At 38.2% G+C, this 21,582-nt stretch overlaps 1 protein-coding gene across 1 annotated transcript in view; it reads left to right on the forward strand.

Moving 5' to 3' along the window:
• zgc:162707 (UPF0524 protein C3orf70 homolog B) overlaps positions 1-14,755 on the forward strand; it is a 30,069-nt gene extending 15,314 nt beyond the window's left edge. Inside the window, exon 2 of the mRNA XM_008403950.2 lies at positions 10,609-14,755. Coding sequence (XP_008402172.1) covers positions 10,609-11,279 — 671 coding nt within the window. The 3' untranslated portion in view covers positions 11,280-14,755. The remainder of the gene's footprint in view (positions 1-10,608) is intronic.
• Positions 14,756-21,582: the final 6,827 nt, after the last annotated feature.

Genomic DNA, 21,582 nt, shown 5'->3' on the forward strand with positions numbered 1-21,582 from the left:
TTTTTGCATTTATATAATATTTTAGAACCTTAAAACTTACTATATCATTCAGTAGGAACATTTGCATTGTTGACCCAAATGTCATTGTTTGAAAAATGCGTCATCCACCAAAGTAATGCTTTTTGTTGCGTCACAAACAGACTGTATGTTTGGAAATGTTACTGCTGGAACATTTTGTTTTGTTTTGGTTTTATAAGATAATCAATAACTGGCATTTTTGTGCTTCAAAAAATGTCACATACCCAACTAAATAAAAATCATCTAGCTGTATACTTTTTTTTATGTTTTGATGTTGGATTTTACTTTTAGAGCAGTATTTGGTTTTGTTTGGCTCAGACTTTATGTGGTAAAATCGTGTAATTTTGCAATATGTTTAGTCCAGATAATTTCCCATTCTATGATTAAGATGCAGCAAACATCTTGCCTAATTCTTACTCATGTATATGAGTATTAACAAAATTTTTTAAATGCAGCTTTTGAGTTTTTCTTTAGTGGGCATTTAGCTCGTTCTTCCTGTCGCCTGTTTCTTGCCAGTTTTGCCAGTCTTCATTGTCTCCAGTTTGAGTGAAGGAGTTATGTGCCCAGCACAACAAGTTCTGCTTGGACCATAACAAATTTCCTTTTGAAATGCCAAGTTGCATCAGTACCACCACATAATTTATTCTCATTCCATTCCATTGGAAATCATGCATGTTTGGTGAGAAAGTTTAGCAGGAGAACAGTCTAAATGAACAAAATTAAWTGATATTTAGTGACAACTTTTGAATTTGTGATGAGCTCAGGATTGTTATTGCACTATMCTACTATTCAGCTAAAGGRCATTATTAAAAAGAACATTTTCACACAGAAGCAACGTTTACGGAAAGAAAAACTTAAGAATAGCATATTTTGCACAGAGAGAACTTGGTTTACAGAACTCGGTAAAATTACCAGTGGCTGCATGTGGAGCAGTTTCTGGCCCAGTGTTCTTGAAACAGGAAAGAGGAAGGGAGTTTCACAAAATCCTGAATCAGAGCGTCATCTTGGCTGAAACCGGAAGCTTGTGTTGCTGCTTTTCCTGCAGCTGTTTTACAGGAAGGATTTGAACACAAAAACCCAGCCAACAGGGGAGATTTAGCAATCTGCACTCACAGACGTGTCTTGTTGGATTTTAATAAAGCACTACTCTGAAGTGTATGCATAATTGTGGTTCGCAAATAGAGATTTGTCAGACAATCAAAACTTGTGGAACTGCTTGTTGTGTTTTCTTTTTGTTTTGTTTTTTCTTTCACACTGAGCTTGTTTAGAGTCCCAGCTTCAGCCTGCAGGCAGTCAGGCGGACTGAAAAGTGGACAGAGTGATGTTGGAGCTCCGTAATGGAGAGTGAGAGAGACAAATGAGTGTCCTGTAATATTTTCCAGAGACTCTACCTTGTCCATTAAAGCAGAGAAAACAGCTTGCAGCCTGCCACGCGCAGGAAGAGTAGGAGAAGCGACATGCAAGCTGGAGATGTGTGTTATCAAAAGAATAATCCACTGCCTCCTCTGGGGATGAACTGCTAGCCCTCCCACTTCACCATTAACCTCCTTACGCTTTCTTCAATCGTAAATATCTCTAAAAAATAACTTGTGGCTATTTACAACATTCTCTTTTTGCTTTTCTGCTTGATCCAATGCTGTAAGGAGGCAGCTTTAAATGTCCTTGATGTTTTCTGTGGATTGTATTTTTTTTCACATGGACCATAAAGATGAAAAAGTCAAGTCATTTTTACGCTGTAAATTATCCTGTGTAAGTGCAGTTGGAAATTATTTCATTTTTGATATCCTCTCATATGCGTCTCAGGTGCAGTCGTGAAAAGATTGGGATACTCCATTAAAAGTTGACCTTCCAAAAGGAAATGCTCACATATGTCATCAGTGTACATATGAGTAATTTTACCCATTTTATTTAGTAAAATAAATGTGAAAGTGTCCTGAATTGTACTTTTCTGTCTGATCTCTATCTAAAAATCCATATGTCCGGATGTGCTGGAAAAACATACAGGCTTTTCAGTGTGACTACATTTTATGTCTTTATTTTATCAATGCTTTTAGCTGCACTTAATTGTGATGTGATGAAAGGTTCTTTCAGTCCTTGCTGAAAGTGTAGCATGTTCGGCAGCTGGTCGAATGAGACCCCTGGCAGAGCAAAACATTGTGTCCGTGTTTGCTGTGGAAAGCTCAGTAATGTGCAAGCCAAAGAATTGACTAAAATGTTTGACATTTACTGTTAATACCACAAATGGCAGATAAAAAAAAAAAAAAGAAAAATCTGTATTTACTTTAAAGCAAGACCAGACATATCCTGCAGCATCACATTTGTTGGTGTTTCCACACAGGAAAAGACACAAAAACAAGATATACTTTTATCAAATTAATTTATACATTAAATATAACTTTTTTTTGCCAGAAACTTTATTTAAAACAATATATAATAGGTCTTAAACTGGAAACAATTTCCAGTTTAAACTATACTTGTCATACGCTGTTATTGGATTTGGCATTACTGTAGTGTTGTCTAAAAACTAGTAATGAAGTACAATATTGCCCACTGTGACATTATAATTCATTGAAATGATCACACACAATGTTGTTTATTTTTTGCTTATGTTTTCTCCACTGTGTTTACAGACAGAAAGGCAGACATATGGAAAATATTTTTGTCATCAGTTTTCTACAAGAAACTTTAGATTTACGAACTATGAGGCAACGATGCACCAGGATGGCTTATCCGGTACAAACTAATTCATAATAGAAGGACCTCTCTGGAGACTGGCTTTAATTAGGTTGGTATTTAAGCATTGCATTATGGTGCCGCAAGACATTTATCTCTCTACTCTATTTATTTTCAGAACCACAAGGTTCCCTCCTCTTTCCTTAAGTTTCAGCTTCTTGGTCACTAAAAGTTTTAGCAGCTGTAGGCATCAACAGCGGTGAGTCCACCCAATAATTTGACTGGAAATATTATTAAGAGGCAAAGCATAAATGCAAGGCACCTAAAAAATTGATAGACAAATAAATATCCATGGTGTACATTTTAGGACATCCGCAGGTCCCAGGAAAACATCCTCACACATTAGAAAAAACGGCCCCAGATGTCAGACCATAGTCCTCTGACTAAACGGCATCAGAATAAAAAGTCTTAAAAAAACCCACCAGAAAAACGGCTTCAGATGAAAAGGTCTCAGATAAAACCACGTCAGCTTTTATTCTGATGTCATTTTTTCGGAGACCTTTCGTCTGAGGCTGTTTTTTGCCAAGACTTTATTCTGATGCCGTTTAGTCAGAGGTCTGATGGCTTTTTCTCTACGGTCCGACAACTGAGGCCGTTCTTTTTTATGTGTGAGGATGTTTTCCTGAGACCTGAGGATGTTGTCCTAAAATGTACACGGTACAATTAATTGGTCAGATTGATTCACCCTCCCCTTTGGATTACTAAAAGGTTTGGGATGTAACTTAATTACATCCTGCAAATTTAGCCAAGGATGTTGTCACAGGGTCTTTCTATGTGCTGGCATTTTGTAAAAAAAAAGTTTTGTATGGGTTTAAACTGGTGGAGTGAAGGAAGTGAATGGTTCAGTCTGTTGCTGCATAAGAGCAGAATATGTTTCTTTTTGTGGTGATCTGTCTTTTTTTTCCATACTGTGTGACTTTCTGACCATCTTGGTTGAAAACGGCACAGTTTTTGAGCGCTCCCTGCTTGTCAGACAATTATTGTTTTTTTGTTCAGTAGCTTAATTATTAAAGGATGGCCAACTCTGACTACCTCAAGCATTCTGGATACTGAGGTGAGTGAATCTTCATCAGTGTAGCTAAAGTGTCTGCGTGTGGCCCCATGTGCTGCAACAATTTTGTAGTTACATCAATTTTAAAGCACTGGCACTTATATTACAAGTCTATGTTGTGWTCCTGATCCCATTGAGATATATACATATATTTTTTTAAATGGCAGAAATCTATGACTGCCTGGCCAAATAAAAACAATATCAAGAATATCAGGTACWTTATTTTTTGTGTAGCTTTGATTTAAGGTAGGGTTATTTATTTTTGGGGTGTTGTGTTTTTACCAAAGTAGTTTCAGTGTTGTTGGGTGACATGAAAAGCAGTGCTGCAGTAGTACCAACYTTTGCAAAAGTTGGTACTAATGATGATAAAAATATATTTTATTCTGGGTAGTTGGATGCAGTGTTTATAAAGACCAAACCAAGTAACTAAGATTTTGAGACCCACACGTATAAAAGTCTGTTATTTCTGGATTTGATAAGAATCAGATTTAATAACAGTGAAGGAAAAAGAAACACCAGCTTCATCTTCAGTGAGATACTGTAGCAAACTTTCTATGTTGTGATCCTTGACTATAAAGAAAAGGAGGTTCAAACAGGCTGGAAGTTTAAAGTGAGAAAATGATGTGGCAGTGTGGTGGATGTCCTGCTGCGAGAAAGAAAAAAAGAACAGCTGTTAGCTCTTTCTATGTTTACAACCAATTAAAATCCATTTCCATCACAGCCCTGAACTCGCCCATAAACGACTTTGGTCAACCAGTGGCAAGAACAGTGTCCACCATGCATGTTGCCGCTTTCTTCATATGAGCATCACTTTCTACTTTCGCCTTTGCAGAGTTGTTTCTGCAAACCTACAGAGCTGATTACTTGTGTTACTTTTTCCATTCAGCAGCTTTAGTTATTAATATCAGAACAGATCCATAATAAAACAGACTTGCTTTTCTACTTCACTGATAAATGTGTCTCTGTGTCCCATCTGGGGAAGATGTGCTTATTTTATTTTTTTTTCCGCTGTCGCTTTCTTTGTCACATCTATTGTCTGGTGATGGTGCAGACAAATGGAGCGATATGCAAATGATTAATTAGGGGAGTGTCTGCACCCGTTCATGGATAAAAATGAATAGAAATCAGGCCTATGCATATGTATGCAATTTATTTATTATTAAAATTCAGAAATGAGAATCACACCCACACACAGCTTTATAAATCTGCTGAAAGCATTTCCATTGTCCATTTACAAATAAAGTTGAGTTATGAAACAACAGAATTGAATGGAGTGGCTTAACTTCTCACCCTAACATGGCTTASTTAAGGTGAGAATAATAACGCACAAATCCAGATGCCACTTAATATCTAGCCATGTCTTGTCTTGATAAGGAGGATTGAGAAAGATGAGAACTTGCGTCAATCTATCTGTGTAGTTTTTATAGTTTTGTGTCAGATTTATCCTTCAGTCTTACTCTGAGATGTGTAGCTACATGATATTCAAACTTGGCACACATTTGTTCATCTGTCTGGCTTTGCTGAGGCTTCGGTGTATCAATGAATGCACATCGTGTTGAGCTGTGCCTATTTTTACAAGAAATAAATCAATGTTTTAACACAAGCAGCATCGGTATCCTGTTCTTAGCACATTTAGAAAGGTGCTATGTGAACAGAAAATGAAATCTACGTTATTCATTTGGATGGGCATACACTGTATGTTTTGTAATTGCCATCATTGCAGTCAAACCTGATGTTTCTTAAGGGTCTACATCTGTTTTAGGCTGTTAAAAAAAACATGTTTTCAACCTGATGTTAGAGTTTAGATAAAGCAACAGTTTRTAGTTATTTGTTTTTAAGTTTGCCTAAAACCAAAAACTTTTTATGGTTAGGAAATTGTGCCATACATCATAAGATATTTCATAAGATATTTCATAATGTCCATTTGTCTGTGAGTATCTGCAAAGCCAGGGGCCCATTGTATAACCTGCCCTGACATCCGTTGAGTTAAAAGTAATTTTCTTTATTATAMCCCTAGTCTGCTGTAGCTGAAAGTAGTTACTTAACTTTAATAAATAATACCTACCTGCAGGAACCTGCCCATATTGCATTTAGTTTGATCAGGATTTATAAACTCTTTTATAAGAAAAAACTGGCCCAAATGTTGACCAGAACCTAAATATATTAAAATACAAAGTCTTCAGATAATTAATGTACAACTAAATTAAATTATATGTGAGATTTGCATATTTTTATGACAATTTATTTCCATGAGCTCATGATCACATTTAACTTCACTGAAAAATAAAACAATTTCAATGGTTTAGAAACATGAATGTGAATTRATTTATTTCCTGGTATGAAATGAAAGTAGGTGGGGATAAGATWGGGGTACTATTTGGTAAAGAGTTTATTTTATTTTATTTTATGATAAGCCACAATAAAACATATTTGATTAAAAACTGCTGATTTTCCCACCAAAATAGTTAATGTTTGCTAATTTACTAACTCTATAATTCCCTTTACTTGATAAAATTTGTCTCAATTACTCAATGAACCGCTACAGTACATTTTCATTTTATTTATAACAAATTATGTTCAGTTTCACCAAATATAAACTCGTATTTTCCACCTTGCGTTGTTAGGCTTCTATTTTATCCATCTTCCTGTTTTTCGCCTGCCTTTGTGTTTGTGGATTTTCCTCTYTTTGTTTCAGCCAAGCCACTGTACAAAATKATCTGCAGCTTTACCATAATGTTCCTCAAGGCRAACAGACACATGGATGTATTTAGCTGAGACTGTAGACACCTTGGAAATTTACATACTCACTGTCTTCTTTCTGCAGAGCTGCCAAAATCGGCTAGTGTTGCTGTAGTGTTGGCTCCGTATGTCTGTGTGTGTCTGCGTGTGTGTATGTGTGTGTGTGCCGTGTGTCCAAGCAGGCATCTGTCCGTCCCTCACTAGGGCTCTTGGTATTTGAAACTCCAGATGGATGAATGCAATTACATGTAATATGCTAAAAACTAAATGTCAACACGTCGCCTTTTTACAGCGTTAGCTCTCATTTGTGGGCRCTCTCTTGTCTGGCTGAATGGGCTCATCTCATTCTGAACATGGACCACTGAGTTTGCCTCATTTAACCGACCCCGGCTGCTGCTTTCCCTCTTTTGTCTGCATCGACATGAGCTCCAGTGTTTTTCTGTTAACGGCGTTTACACTGTAAAGCTTCAGCCTCTTTAATCCCCCCCCCCCCACACGGGTGCCTGATGGAGACTCGCATCATTAAATAACGATTTGGTTAGAAGAATGAAAACTATTCTGTGACAGAAGCCGATTTGTAAATCACTGACAACACAAAGCAGAGCCACTTCCGTACTTTATGTTTTCACTGTAACCTGGGGAAGACAAAAAAATTCGTTCTGATTCAATGGATCTTCATGCCAGTGGAAACAAAAGACGAGGACACAAAGCGGTAGAAAGTGATGTGTAAGCTTGAAATCTTCTGTAGTTTCTCTGGCTCTCCTGGGGGCCTGTTAGACAGACAGCTACAGTATTCATGCAACACTGGAGTCAATCAGCTGCAAACAACAAGCAAAATCTTGGAGGCATTAGAAACTTGTTACACCAGATTTTTCACAATGTATTATAACAGCAGCACATTTACAATATGTGCTGCTGTTTGTTGTCATAGTTTCATGTTTCAGATCATCAAACTGATCTTCATTTTAGACAAAGATAACCTGAGTTTAAAAAAAAATGTTCAAGTTTCCAAAAAAACTAYCTCAATCTGTGTGGGAAAACTTTTAAACATGGTTTTCCTGTTGAAGGTAATATCCCAGCTTGTCAGTTTGATTGCTTGTTCTCACAATTTTGCTTCACTGCACAACTAAAATGTGYTTAAGATTAAGGCCACAAACTGATGGCTGAACATTCTCCATTTTTCACTTCCTTTTCTGTAAAATAACAGAATTCATAGTTCCATCCCAAAGCAGCAAATCAACATCAAACCTTCACACYACCACCTTCATGTTTGACTGTCAGTGTGATGTTCTTTGTGTTCGTTCTATGCCAGATGACAAGACACATGCCTTCCAAAAATGTTCCAGTTTTGTCTTGTTATTCCACAGGACGTTTCTCTGAGGTTTTGGGGGTTTTAATAATTGACGCTGAGGTCAAATGAGGCGAATCCAGCTGTGCTTTGAATGTTTCTACGGCCTTTTATGGTGGGTTGGTCACTCCTGGGAACGTTCGCTACTGCTCTGTGTTTCCTTCATGTGGGATGACTCTCACTGTGGTTTGCAGGAGTACTATGGCTTTAAAAATTGCATTTCAAGGCTTTTCAGACTAATCAGTGTCAATTGTTTCCCATTTGTTCTTCAATTTCTGTAGACTGGAGATATGTTGTGGKTTTTTTKGGGGGGGCGGAATCTTTTGGCCTACTTTTTTGTTATTTATGTGAATTCTTTTTTCCCAGTAATAAGGCCTTGGTGTGACTAGTGAAACTGAACTGAGCTTTTTTAAAAAAAATKTGGTTAATTAGATTGAATTCATATTTTAACAATGGAGGTCACTGCCTTTTAATACTGAGCCAGGTTGATTTGAACCTTATTATATAACATYAACATTATGTATTCTAATAAATAWGAAAAATAATTTGAAAATTAMATTTTTTTGATTAATGAGGCAAACGCTTTCTCACTTTATACTAGTTGTGGACATTGTCTTTTATAAATGCCTGAGGTGGGCCACACATTTTATTTTCGGGCATCAAATAAATGGCTTGGCTGCCCTGTTCTAGTTTGGCCTCAGATGTTGGTAGTAAGAAAATATTTTTTTTTACCTTCGGCAGCAGAGACTGCTTTGTGATATGAAAATTAATATTGACCCTAAGGATGAACAGATTGTTATCACAGATGTATGTTTCAAAAGGGGCATCTTTGGCCAAGATTGACTGAAAGCATATTTTTGTGTGTTTTTAATTGTGCTGTTGCTGTTTTGTGGCTCGCAGTGTTGGGGCTAGGTGCACTAGCAACATGTTCAACGTTTCATAGTTGATTATAATGCAAATGAAGCACATTGCATTGAAAATGCAGCTCTTCTAAGTTTGTGGCARTTGGCTTCTCTCCTCCAAGGTTTGACACAAAAAATAAAACATTTTGAATTTCTTTAGCATTTTGCATCTATGAATAAGTGCAGGGAGCTATAACTAATATAAAAAAAACATCTTCAGTAATGTGTATATAAAAACGCTAAACACAGTTGCCACAATAATTGCCTGTAAATATTTGCCTAAATGCTAATTGGTAAAAAAGAAACAATTATGGAAAACCCCCTGACATTTAAAGAGAGGGAGTGTTGGCATGCTTCTTTGCTAAGYTAACTTTTAGCTACTAGCTCTACTGTAATGCTAAAGACAGCTTGTTGCTGTGATTTACTTGAAGCTGTTATTTTTTTTGCCATCCTCTGTAATTCTGCTGTAGTTAGTAGCACTCTATCTAAAGTATTTTGAGCAGCAAACAGCTACAGTCAGCGACAGTCTCTAGCTCTGAGTAGCTGTCATGGTCAAGGGCACTTTGTCAAAGGCAGGCGAATTAACTGAGCGTGTTTTTGATGCTGGGAGAAACCGGAGCTCCCGGAGGAAGTCCGCATAAGCTCTGGTTGCTTCAGGGTCCTCTTGATGTGATGTGACAGTGCTAACCTCGAAGCCACAGAGATGCTCATATTTGCTCTCTGCCTCTAACCCTGTGCTGGTTTTCAGCAGCTTCTGTGGAAAATGCTGGGCCCATTAGCTGCCACATGCCCTGTCCTTCCAGTCACCGACTCTGTTGTTGTGTTTACTGGTAGGCAGTGTTGCGGGTTTCAAATAGATTTAGGCCTGAGGCAGCTTTTAGAAAGGTTTGAAATTTGCCTCAAATCCCTCGGGAGGGGTTTCTCAAAACTTCACAGAACTTTCCCTCTATATAGAAATGGTTTGTCGATATAATAAAAACGACATATAAGTGTTTTACTTCTGCTGTTAATTATTCATTTTTTCCTAAACTGAAAATAAAAGGAGAACCGTCACTTCTAAAATTGCAATATGTAACTTTTATAAAAAAATGTTTTTCTTTTTTTACTTCTGTTAAAACCGTCACCAGGTCATGACCGTGTGTTATGAGACAGCTAATCTGTGAAAAAATCAATCTCCTCCACATCGTCCCTGAGCTGCTAATCTGAAGAAATGCACCGCTTTAAAAAAACATTACGATTAAACTGAATAATTTCCTATTCTGCCTTATCTCATACTGTCACGACATAGTGACAGTTTCAGCAAATATGTAAAAAAAAATCTATATTTTTTGTAAAAGTTACAAGCTGCATCTTTAGTGTTTCTTGAAAAGTAAATCTAGTTGCTTTTGTTAAATCATATCTGATAACTTCAAGGTAAGGAAATAATTAACTTTAACCTAGATGCATAGCAAGGTACAATATCTTCCTTCTGGGGGCATCAGAAAGCTCTTAGGGGCTCACCATGATGTTTACTCTTCAATAGTCACACCAAACTAAATCTGTGAGGGTYAAACAGGGCAAAGCTTCGTCAAGGCTGAGKAACAGATGTTCATGATGTGATACTCTGTGTGAAGTAATTATGTTAAAAGAGAATAAATGGGAAAAAAAGTGAATAAATGTGCGAGTATTTTAACGTATTTCTCACCATTTTTAGTATGYTACTCATTTTGAAAGGTCATTCATTCGAAATAAATTTTTCCCGATTTAGGTTGACTACAATATCTTCATTATTATTAGTTTTTGCAGTAACGTTGTCATTTATTTCTCTCTACCTTTAGGTAAGTACGTGTACCAGCCCATGACCAATGTGTGCCATCTGCCCAGCACAGCTGTGCCGCCCGTCGGTTCAGAGTGCAGCGACACCATGGACCTCTCCGTCTCTCTGGCCGAGCGCTTCCTGAAGCTGGCGCCCAGCTTCCAGTCTCCGCCTCACCTGGAGTCTCCCAAGTACTGTGTCATCGCGGATCTGTTTGTGGACGACTACATTGTCAAACGGATCAATGGGAAGATGTGCTACGTGCAGCGGCCCCTGCCTCCCTTACCGGAACCGCCTCGACCTCCCACCCCTCAGCCGCCCGCTCCAGCTACACCTCAAATGCCCCCTAATCCCAGTCCGCCCGAGCAGCCGATGAGCCCGAAGCGGCAGGCTCCTGCTCCGCCGGTCCCACAGCCGTACAGCGAACAGAAACACCTCTCCACTGTCGAGAAACTAAAAGGCCCTAAAATGGACCACTGCTCGTCCCCGTCCAGCTCCGAGGACTCCGGTATCAACGCGCTGGGCCTCCACTTCCTGGAGTCCTGCGAGGAGGGAAGTGAGGACGAGGAGGATGAGTTGAGCACAGATGGAAACTCGAGCCCTGGTAGCCTCTGGGACCAGGACGACTGTTCTCTTCTCTCCCCCTCCAAGTCAATGATAGAGATCATCGAAAAGATTGAAACAACAGTCTAACTGACATACAGAAACCACTTGTGAGGAGGACCAACGGAGCGGTGTCCAACAGAGAACAGCACTCCGGGATTTCATTTTCCACGGACTCACAGGGAGCTCAATCTAGTGGTTCTGTACGGTATTGGCAAGGTTGCTTCAGGCTGAATTTCTTCTCCTGCATGTGGCTGAAGACTATACAGCCACAAATTTCACAGAGCCTCTTTTCTGCCCAATCCCCCTGCATGGAGTTCATTTCTGAGACTTATCGGAATCAAGGAGGAAGCACAAAAATCTCAAGGATGTGAACAGTGGACAGAAATTTAAGAGTAGAGTAGAAACACRTCAAAACAGACACGAGAGATATAAACGATAGGGTTTTTTGTGATTTTCTTGTGTAGGTAAGTTATGGGAGCTACATTATGTAGGAACAAATTTGTTCTCTGACGACAACGAACAGTGAGGTAACTCTTGGTGTTCTCCAATTGTCAGTCTTCAGTCTCATTCAACCTCCATGTCATCTCTTATTCACTGGTAAGCGACTCCACCCACACACACGCTACTAATTCTGACACTTTAGCGTAATGATTGCCAGGCCGGCTACCTCTCATGAACCTCGAGCACATCAGGCTTTTAACTCGTTAAAGACTCTCCTCCGAGCTGCTCAGACGCTGCCTGCTTCTGTCGCATTAGGGAAAAAAAAAAGCTTTCAGAGGTCACAATTCATCCGCACTTTACCGACGCCATCACAGGCGGCAGGTAGGTCGGGATCTGACAATCAAGAATTACACAGAAGCACATTGCTACACGGTAGCTGCCACTAAAGACCACTTCTACGACTAATTACCACACATTACTATGTTCTTCTGACCACCTTTGTTTGATCAAACTTATCTAAACTGTAGATCACAGGTCAGATTTTTAAAAGTTGGGTTCTGTGGAGAGCGTTTGAGTAGTCGGTGTGCTACACTTACCGGTAGGTGGGTAACAATAAATACAGCTCACTAAAGAAAACAATATGATTATAGGTTCATGAGGACAAGACAAGAAGAGATTTTAACTGGATTTTGGGGAAACAAGGAATGACCTACGTTTCTGTTTTCACATATAATGTAAAGGTTTTACAAACCACAAAGTATCTTATCTGTATGGGATATTCTACTCCAGGTTATTCTGGTTGATATGTTATGGTTTCCATACATGTCTAAATCTAAGGGGGTCCAAATTCACATAGAAACATTTAAAATGTGATATATTGCACACAAGCAGAGTTAAGGTTTCAGACTGTGCTTTTTAGAATCTCTCTACAGTGAAAAACCATCCATTTCAAGCTTGATCAATCTATGCATTTTACATTTTTGAATTAACATACAGCAGTACAGAATAGGATACATAAAATATCTAAGATATAGAATAATAAAATATAGGAACAGAAATTAGAAATTATGAAAGAGTCCTGAGTCATTTAAAAAACATTGTTTTCCTTTGCTTTAGCATCAACAGGAAGCTGCAAAGCGGACAGTAATGTTTGCATAGCCATTAACTGTTAGCTATACGTATATTCCCATAATGTTTACAAACTATTCATAATTTATCTGTTACTCTTCCAACTTTTCTGCTGAGTAGCTAAAATCCTGCTAGTTAAGAGATTTAAAAGTGGTGGAGGTTTTTCAGTGCTGTGGTTTACCAACCCGACAGCGTCTGCATTAGCTAACTTTGTCAACAGAACAGTGCAACAGCTCAATAACTACTTCCTCTCATACTTCAAAATAAGTCTTAAGTATATAAATGGAACAGGGTACTAAGATTAGTACCTCACCATTTCATCCAGTGCTCAGAATAATAGCTTACATTTATTTTGACAGATTGTCACAAGCTGGCAGCAGCTGGATAGCTGGATAGACTACTAAGATATTGGATTTGATGAGAAATATTGTGACATTTTATTGTCTTGAGATCTGGTACCAGAAGATCTTATTACACCACTGCTTAACAGAGGTAGATTTCTGTTTTTAGATGTCAGAAACTCACTTTGGTTTGGGCCCTAAACCGATGTATGGAAAGCCAATTAGCAATATCTAAATATGTAGTTTTTAAAAACTTGTACTTTTTTCCATCTGTTATGCAGTTTAATATTTTTTTATATGAAATAGTACCAGAATGACCCTAGTTTTCTTTTAATAAATAAAGTGTCGAGTTGTGGATTAATGCCACCCTCCCAACCATTGCTGTGTACTGCTATTCAGCTGGCTGCCTTTTTTCCCTCTCACAAGCTTTTAGCAGGATGTATGTTAATTCTGGCTAATAAACTAGGCGACCTAAGACTGCTATTCTTGTGTTTTGCAAAACTCATTAGAAAAAGACACATTTCTTTGTTTTTGCTTAGGTTGATAAATCACAATCACAATATTTTAACTGAAATAATCAATCTATCCATTCATCCATCAATCCATCATTTATACCCATTTATGCTTTTAAGGTTTATTGGGAGGTTGGTGTCTTTCTCCAGCAGTCATGATCTAAATAAACGTAAATAATGGTATTTAGGTAAGTCTATATATTTTTATCTGCTTTATTTAATCTAAATACCGTTTTTGCTCAAGGGTATTGTACCATGAGAGTGTGTGCAGAGAACTAATTTCTGTTCCTGCAGACTGAGCTAGCTCAGGTAGCTATCTACTGCAAGCAGAATACTGACTGCTCACAACAACTCCACAGAACCCCAGTTCAAATAATTTGAGCCATCCTATTAAAATAGATCTTTTATAAAGAGCCAGATATTGAAATTGCTTCAACATATCTCTGGCACTGCAAATGTAGGAGAATGCTAAAGACTACTAAGATACATGATATTGGCTCAAATTGTCTAATGTATTCTTTTAAATCACTATTATAACATGACTGCATATTCATTGGCTTTTTGGTGCTATTAATGCATCTATTATGATGAATCGAAGGAGTAGGCAGGGAAAGAAGTAGATTAGAATAGTTTGTCACAGTTAGTTTGTACTATTGGACAGAAATAATCACTTATTGCACCTTTAGAGGGATATTACAATGTGAGATGGGATGTTGCATAGGTGTTGTGATGTGGTTGATATAACAAGACGTGAGCCAGCCCTTTTATTAGTTGGTTAAATTAAGCGGGCTGGAATTTTATTTTTTTCCATTTCTTTTTTCCTTTTACTTTAGTTTTGTTTTTACAGTTCATTTGTCAAAAGCTATCAGCAAAAATTACCAAAATCTTCACAAGTGTTGCTGAATTTCCTTAAGCACAGAAAGCAGAAGTCATTTTGCATGACTGCATTTGTTCTAGCAAATATATGATATATCTATAAATAGTTTAACAAATTTTGTGATTCTGTGTGAAAAAGATAAGACGACTCCTAAATCAGGGTGACATCTCGTGGAGCAGAATCCTTATTAATGCAGTTCAAAATGTATGTTACGTTCTTATTATTGTTATATTATTTTCATATGAATAAATCTTATGAAACTGAGTGGGATTTTTTTCTCTCTTTTGTGCGGTGTGCAGCAGCACTTATTTGATGAGAATGTCATCGACATGACAACATGGATGACTAATGCTTTGCAGAGTGTCAGAGAGGCTGCAAACGAAAGAGAGGGATCTGTTTAAAACGAGTTTAGCTGCAGACTTCTCCTCTTGAGGAACGTCCTTGATTTTTCTCATTCACTCTTTTGAAACCTTTTTTTTTTTCTAACCGTGCATGAGGAATATTTCACTAAGAAAAGGAGCTGAGCCTGGGGATGGTTAAAATATGACCTGTGCAACAGCTTTATGTAAGACRTGAAATATTGATCAGAGTGAAGTCTCTCCAGCTGCGACAGCTAAGCCTCCCCCTTTACTGATCAGCAGTGCAGGTGGAGTTCTGCCATGTCCTCTGGGCCTCCCCCGTAGACCGTCTCCTTCGCGCTCTCTGTGTAGGAGCTGATATTATGAGAGCACATGCAAGTGAGTTTCTCATCCTCACTGCGAGCTAAGATTGATTTCTTCATGCTTCTCTTTTCAACTTACATTATGCCTATTGATTCTTTTTGCCAGAGCAGAGAGAAAACAAAGGCATGGATGAAATGCTAATGAGTTTATGTGGCTGTACATTCGCTTTCCTGCAAAATGAGGAGGAGGAGGGAGTCGCAAATGGATCATAGGAAAGACGGTGATTTCTTTTATTTTTGCTATTTTGTCACTCTTAAATGTGTCGGATCATCAACACATTTTTAACACTAAAGATAAGATGAGTAAATGGGGAATTGTATTTTTAAAATGCTGAAAATATATTCATACTAACCTGGCCCGATGTAATAAAGTAATTACCACTTAAAACTTGGTTCTGCCACTCAGCAACAACATTAAGTGTATGAAATAACTGCTTATGAGCGTTTACTCTAGTGTTTGCTGCTCCAGGAAACACTGGAGCAGCAAGGCTTCATAAGGCTACAAAGAGTCCCCTCAGCATCACTCTACCATCACCATGGTTGACTGTCAGTCTGATGTCCTTTGTGTGAAATACATTTACTCTCAGAATAAATGTACCAGGAAACTTTACTTCCAAAAGGTATCACTGTTATCTTCGTAGGAAACTGAAAATTTTCCCCAATGTTTCCATCTAAATATTGTTTATAAAACTGTCCTTTGTGCACTTTTTGGTCAGCTGTTGCTTTGGTATTTGAACTATTTTATGGATGCCAAGTTGCCCTGTCTCTTTCTTATCATTGGACCATGAACACGGCATCTGAAGCAGTCAGACTCTGCACTACTTTGGACATTGTCCTCTATTCTTTTCTGACCTCCTTGCTAACTCACTGATTCCCTCTTGGGTTAATACCAGTAGGTCGTCCACTTCTGGTAAAGTTCACAAGTTCTATGTTTCTCCATTTGTGGATAATGCTTTATAACCTTTTCGAAAGTGATTGATATCAATAATTTTGTTTCTTATCTGTTGTTAAATTTATTTTAGATTTGTTAGCAAACTTCAAGGTGCAAAACATATTTTGTTCAAATGTGTGGAAGGAAACCCAAATATTTGACCTATGAAATAAACCTTTAAAAACCAATTAACCAACCAAGTCTGCAAATTTCAGAATTCAAAGAAAGTGTAAAAAAATGATGTTGTTGCAAAGCTTTCCGGCATTTATTAATATAAATAACTTTGGTAATTCTAAATGATCAAAAACAAGAGTCATTTGGTTTAATTTAACTTTAGGAAATGAGGAGGGGCTGCACAGTGGCGCAGTTGGTAGAGCTGTTGCCTTGCAGCAAGAAGGTTCTGGGTTCGATTCCTGGCTCCGGTCTTTCTGCATGGAGTTTGCATGTTCTCCCTGTGCATGTGTGGGTTTTCTCCGGGTACTCCGGTTTCCTCCCACAGTCCAAAAACATGACTGTCAGGTTAATTGGCCTCTCCAAATTGCCCCTAGGTGTGAGTGTGTGTGTGCATGGTTGTTTGTCCTGTGTGTCTCTGTGTTGCCCTGTGACAGACTGGTGACCTGTCCAGGGTGAACCCCGCCTCTCGCCCGGAATGTTAGCTGGAGATGGGCACCAGCACCCCTCCCGATCCCACTGAGGGACAAGGGTGTCAAGAAAATGGATGGATGGAAATTAGGAAAAAATGTGTTTGTGTCTCTTACTTCACTGTATGTAAACTTCTGGTTTCAGCTGCAAGCAGCATCTAAACATTGACGCCGCTCATCTGGGAGAGATGCGTGCGCATCTCATCCATAAACCTCAGGTTGAGCTCATTACAGTTTTCTTTTATTTTAGAAAGCAAGCTCAATACTTTTCCCCTCATTACTCATTACTGCTCGACTTGTTTGTAATGATTTCTTTGTACGTGTGGATCATTAGGGTTGTTGCTGACAGCTGATGTGAATTTAACATCAATAGGCTCATTTAAAAAATATATTTGCTGGGAAAAATATTGATGTGCTCAGTACCTATTTTCCCCACTTTTGGGCTGAGAGGAGAGAAATGGGACAGGAAGAGGAAGCTCAATTAAAAGTACGATGATGCAAGAACATGCAAAGTCTCAGCAAAGGCTCTGGATGTCTTGCGCACTCTACCCGGATCTGTGTGAAGTTGAATATTTCTTTTTTCGAGGCTTCAGATACACTTGAAGAGATCACTGTACTGCTAATCCCTCCCAGCAAAGTCGTTCAGTTGGCAGGCATCTTGAGCACACAAACACCCACAGGATGGAAGACACATGCCATTTCAAGAAATACCCCTGTTCAAGCACTGCTTTGCTGGCATGATGGCCACAAACACGCTATAGGGATGTGTTGTCAGTTCCACTTTTCTTCATTTCAAGGTGTTTGCAAAAAGATGTTGCTCTTCATTTCATGCAATTTCTGTTTCTCTCCAGGGGAAAACACAGGAAGAACCCAATTACTCAGGAGAAGTTAGAAAATAAAAAAAAAATTGTGAAGTGCCAGCACCTCAGAAGGGCTCAATTTTCACAATTTAAGTTTGCTCCAAGGTAGGTTATTTTTCTCTTAAAAATGCATAAATAATATCTCGCGGCAATTCTTTAGTCTCGTAGGTGTCTCGCGGTTTAAAGGTGCACGAAGTTTAAAGCGTAGCGTGTTTTTGCATCCAGAATTTTGTTTTGTAAGTMTGAAAAGTTTAGTTACACAATGACCTGATTTTAGAAATGTATGCAAAGTTGAAAGATTTTTTTTTTTTTTTTGAAGTAAGATTTGAAAATGATTTATAATTCCGGCCATTTTAAATCTGAGAAGGGGAGGAGCGCCTTTCCAAGAACACGTTTTCTTTGCCGGGTTCTCACATCCTCATTGCCTAGTCAGAGTTATGGTTCAGGGACATCATTAGGAACAGAAATGAAATACAAAATTAAAGATCATATGAAACCATTTGATATGTCAGACCTTGTCTGAACAGGAAGAATTCACACTTGTAAGAAGCTGCTTTTTTGTTGGCAAAGAAATTGAGGGTTTTTTGAAAGATATCAAAGGATTCTCAGCAGATTTCTTAGCTCTTAGTGTCAAAATGTAGATGTAAGAGTAAAGACCTTGTTTAAAGTTGCAGACTTAAAAATATTCTGCTTTTTCAGTCAACATCTAAGAGACTGTAAGAAACAATACAAGCCAAATGTAATTCTACTCAGTGGTCTGTAACTCCAGAACCTCAGACCCTCCAATGTGTTTCTAATTACTGTCAAAAAAAATGCCAAGGAATTCAAAATATGTTGTAAAATATAAATATAATGATGAAAAATAGCTCCTTTGGTGTTTTTGTGTAATGTGTGTGCAGCATATCCACAAATTATGCTAAATAATGTAATTCATATTCCAGTTTATTAAGTTTTTTGTGGGGGTTTTTTTGGGTGCAAATTGCATGTTTTTTCGCTATTTTCTAAAATATATTCCATAGAAGACAGATGTACTAACTCCCTTGATGTGAAGGTTTGATAATTTTCCTTATTTACAACATCAAAACAAAGTACAATCGTTCTTTAATTTAAAAATCAAAACTAATTTCTAAAAGTACATATTTTAAAAATACGGAAACCCAACTTTTGCTGTTTTGTTATTTTCTTTAAAAGTAGTAACTTTGAAAATTCAACCATTTCAAATCGAGGATGGTTTACTCTCTCCAGGAAGGAAGAATTATTTAGTCCTTCAACCTAAAGACCATAAAAACCATTACAAGATCCAGTCTCACAGAGGCAAACGGTTAGGAGAACTATTTGTTTGGCTAAATTGAAAAACTCTTACAGTCCTTACTTTTCTTCGGGCCCCTGTTCTTCCTCTCCATTTTAAAGCCATATAGAAAAACCTCTGCAGCGTCTTTCAGAGTAAGATGCAAAGAGTAGCAGTGGCTTAGAATGACAAATGATGAGATTTTCAGAGAAGTAATAAAGGTGGAGGTGGAAAAAGTGTGTTCATTCAGTGTCCCTGTGGTCAATGCTTTGCAGTGCAGCTTTCCAATAAAGCTGCAGGGCTTTCGTTTGAGCTATAAGAAACGTTGACTTTTTCATTTTAATAAAACATCAAATAGCCTCAATGCGCGGATTTAATGTGTGACGGTAGGTCAAAGTTGAATATTGTATTTTTTTTTTCTGCCAGGGTACAGCAGCTGTTTCATTCTTGTTAAGTTCATATGAGCTAAACACAAAGATCCAGACTCGCATTTAAAGCACAAAACTTCTTCTGGACTTTTAGAGGCTGAATCTCACCAGCAGCGCTCCTTTCATTTCAAAATGGCCATTTATGTTTCTTCATGCTGTCACAGTGATTGGACCAAGATGCAAGCACCACGCAGGTGCCAGGAGGGACAGTGGGGACCTCGGAGCGCTCTGCCGATAAACAATCAGACACACGGTCTGCTTCGGCCATGCTCTGTGGGCGATGGCTTTCTGATAAGCTCTAAAGTTGCCAGAGTGTCACCTAGAGCGCAGCTTTGCTCTCTTCACCTGTAAAATATTCATTACTTTTCAGTCAGTGTCTGCCCCTCGTCTTTGAAATGAATTTCTTTCCCTTCTTTTTACACGCAGAACGTGACTCTCTCCCCGCGAAACGAGGACGGCAGCTTTGAGCTTCAGTGTCTCCGTTTGAAAGTATTCCCTTTTTGTTGCCGAAAGCTGCTCGGTGATTCATTCTCTCAGCACTTCTGTTGGATAGCCGGAGAGTGTTATTTTTTATGATGTCAAAATGAGTCACAGTGGTGAAGCTTAATGTGATCTTTCTTGCTGTTAACTGGCCTGCATTCATCAATCATTGTGTGGCTGGACGAGAAGTTTTACTTAAAATTTGCAAAGCGGTTTAAAAAGTTTTAGCATTGTGCGGTTTAGTCGAAAAAGCCTGTTCACTGACAGTGATAAATGGATTCATTAGTTTACCTTTACACCAAAGAAAGGGTTTGCTTTATTCTTTTCTCCCATGATAGAGAGAATTTTCTGGTTTGCTGAGTGAAAGTTTGAATCCATCTTAATCACATCAAAGAGCCAGGATATTGGAGAAGCCCCACATGAAAGCAAGTGGAGTCCAAATTGATGTCTTGAATCTTTCCCCCAATGATCGTAAAAGCAGGATTAGTGGGACATTACAGCTATCGGAAAAGAGGGAGATATTTTTGCTTTGAAATGTTTCAGTAAAACACTATTTTAGTTGCTCTTTCTTGTTCGAAAAAGGCAGAGCACTGAATGTGATTTATTTTAAAAGGAGCACTTAAGTTCAAACTGACATCACAGACACATTTCATGTCCTTATTTAAGTGCTGAGAAATTCAGTACAGTAATATAATTAATACAGAAGTGTAAAAGCTGTGGAAATGCCACTGAATATATAGACATATTCAGTGGCATTTTAGTTATGAAGTTAACTACAGTTAACTTCATCTGAAGGCATCAAATCTGCAGTCCTATGTTAGCTCAGTCCTCGTTTTGATTGCACAAGCATACCATTGAACTACCAGCATCACAAACCTTCTGTGGCTTTGTCTTGACATTTTCGAGCTTTTGGAGACTTCTTTTAGCAGCTTGTGGTCTGCTTTTAGATTTAACTCGCGTGGATGTGTCAGGAGTTGTTTCAAATGTCCTCCACTTAGAGACTTTTTTTTTCCCAGACAGCGAGATGCTGTCTCTTTTCTGAAGGACTCGGTTATCTCTCTTGATCCGACAGTGAAGAGCAGCACACCAAACTAAATGTCAGGGGCTTAAACAGAGCAACCTTCATTCAAAATGCTATATTTATATCTTTATGCAGATAGAGATATAGCATAGTAAACATTATATATTTATATAGCGTGAACTGTGACTGTAACATGATCCGTTAATGTCATAAAGCCCCTTAATTCCTATGCGCCTGGTCCAGCACTGTGGCTGCAGGCCTCTTTAGCAGCACTTTAGACAGATGTGGCTTTCATACATGAATGTTTTATAAAGCTGCAGCTCAAAAACACATGTATTGTTTTTCTTTTGTTTTTGTTCTGTTCTGTAAGTGATGTCCTACAATATTACGGTGGGGCAAATCTATCACAACACTAGATATAGAGTAGATAGCTTCAAGCAGATCTCAAGCTATCTGAATGCAGATAGGAGAAAAATAGAGAGTTCATGTACTATTAAATAAACATTGGTTTCAGTGGGAACCAGTGCTGTATAAGATGCTATATTAAAATGCCCCAGGATGAGGTTGGTGGATCTGTTAATGTAAACTGAGATCTTGAAGGAACAACTGGTCTTCAGCTGGTCTCAATCCTTCAAAATAAAACCATAAAGCAGCAATAAATCTTTGATACTTTCCACCAAGTTAGCATTTTCCTCTGAGTTAATAAAATGCCACTGATTTT

This window comes from Poecilia reticulata, linkage group LG2 (genome assembly GCF_000633615.1).
Source record: "Poecilia reticulata strain Guanapo linkage group LG2, Guppy_female_1.0+MT, whole genome shotgun sequence".
Taxonomy (NCBI): domain Eukaryota; kingdom Metazoa; phylum Chordata; class Actinopteri; order Cyprinodontiformes; family Poeciliidae; genus Poecilia; species Poecilia reticulata.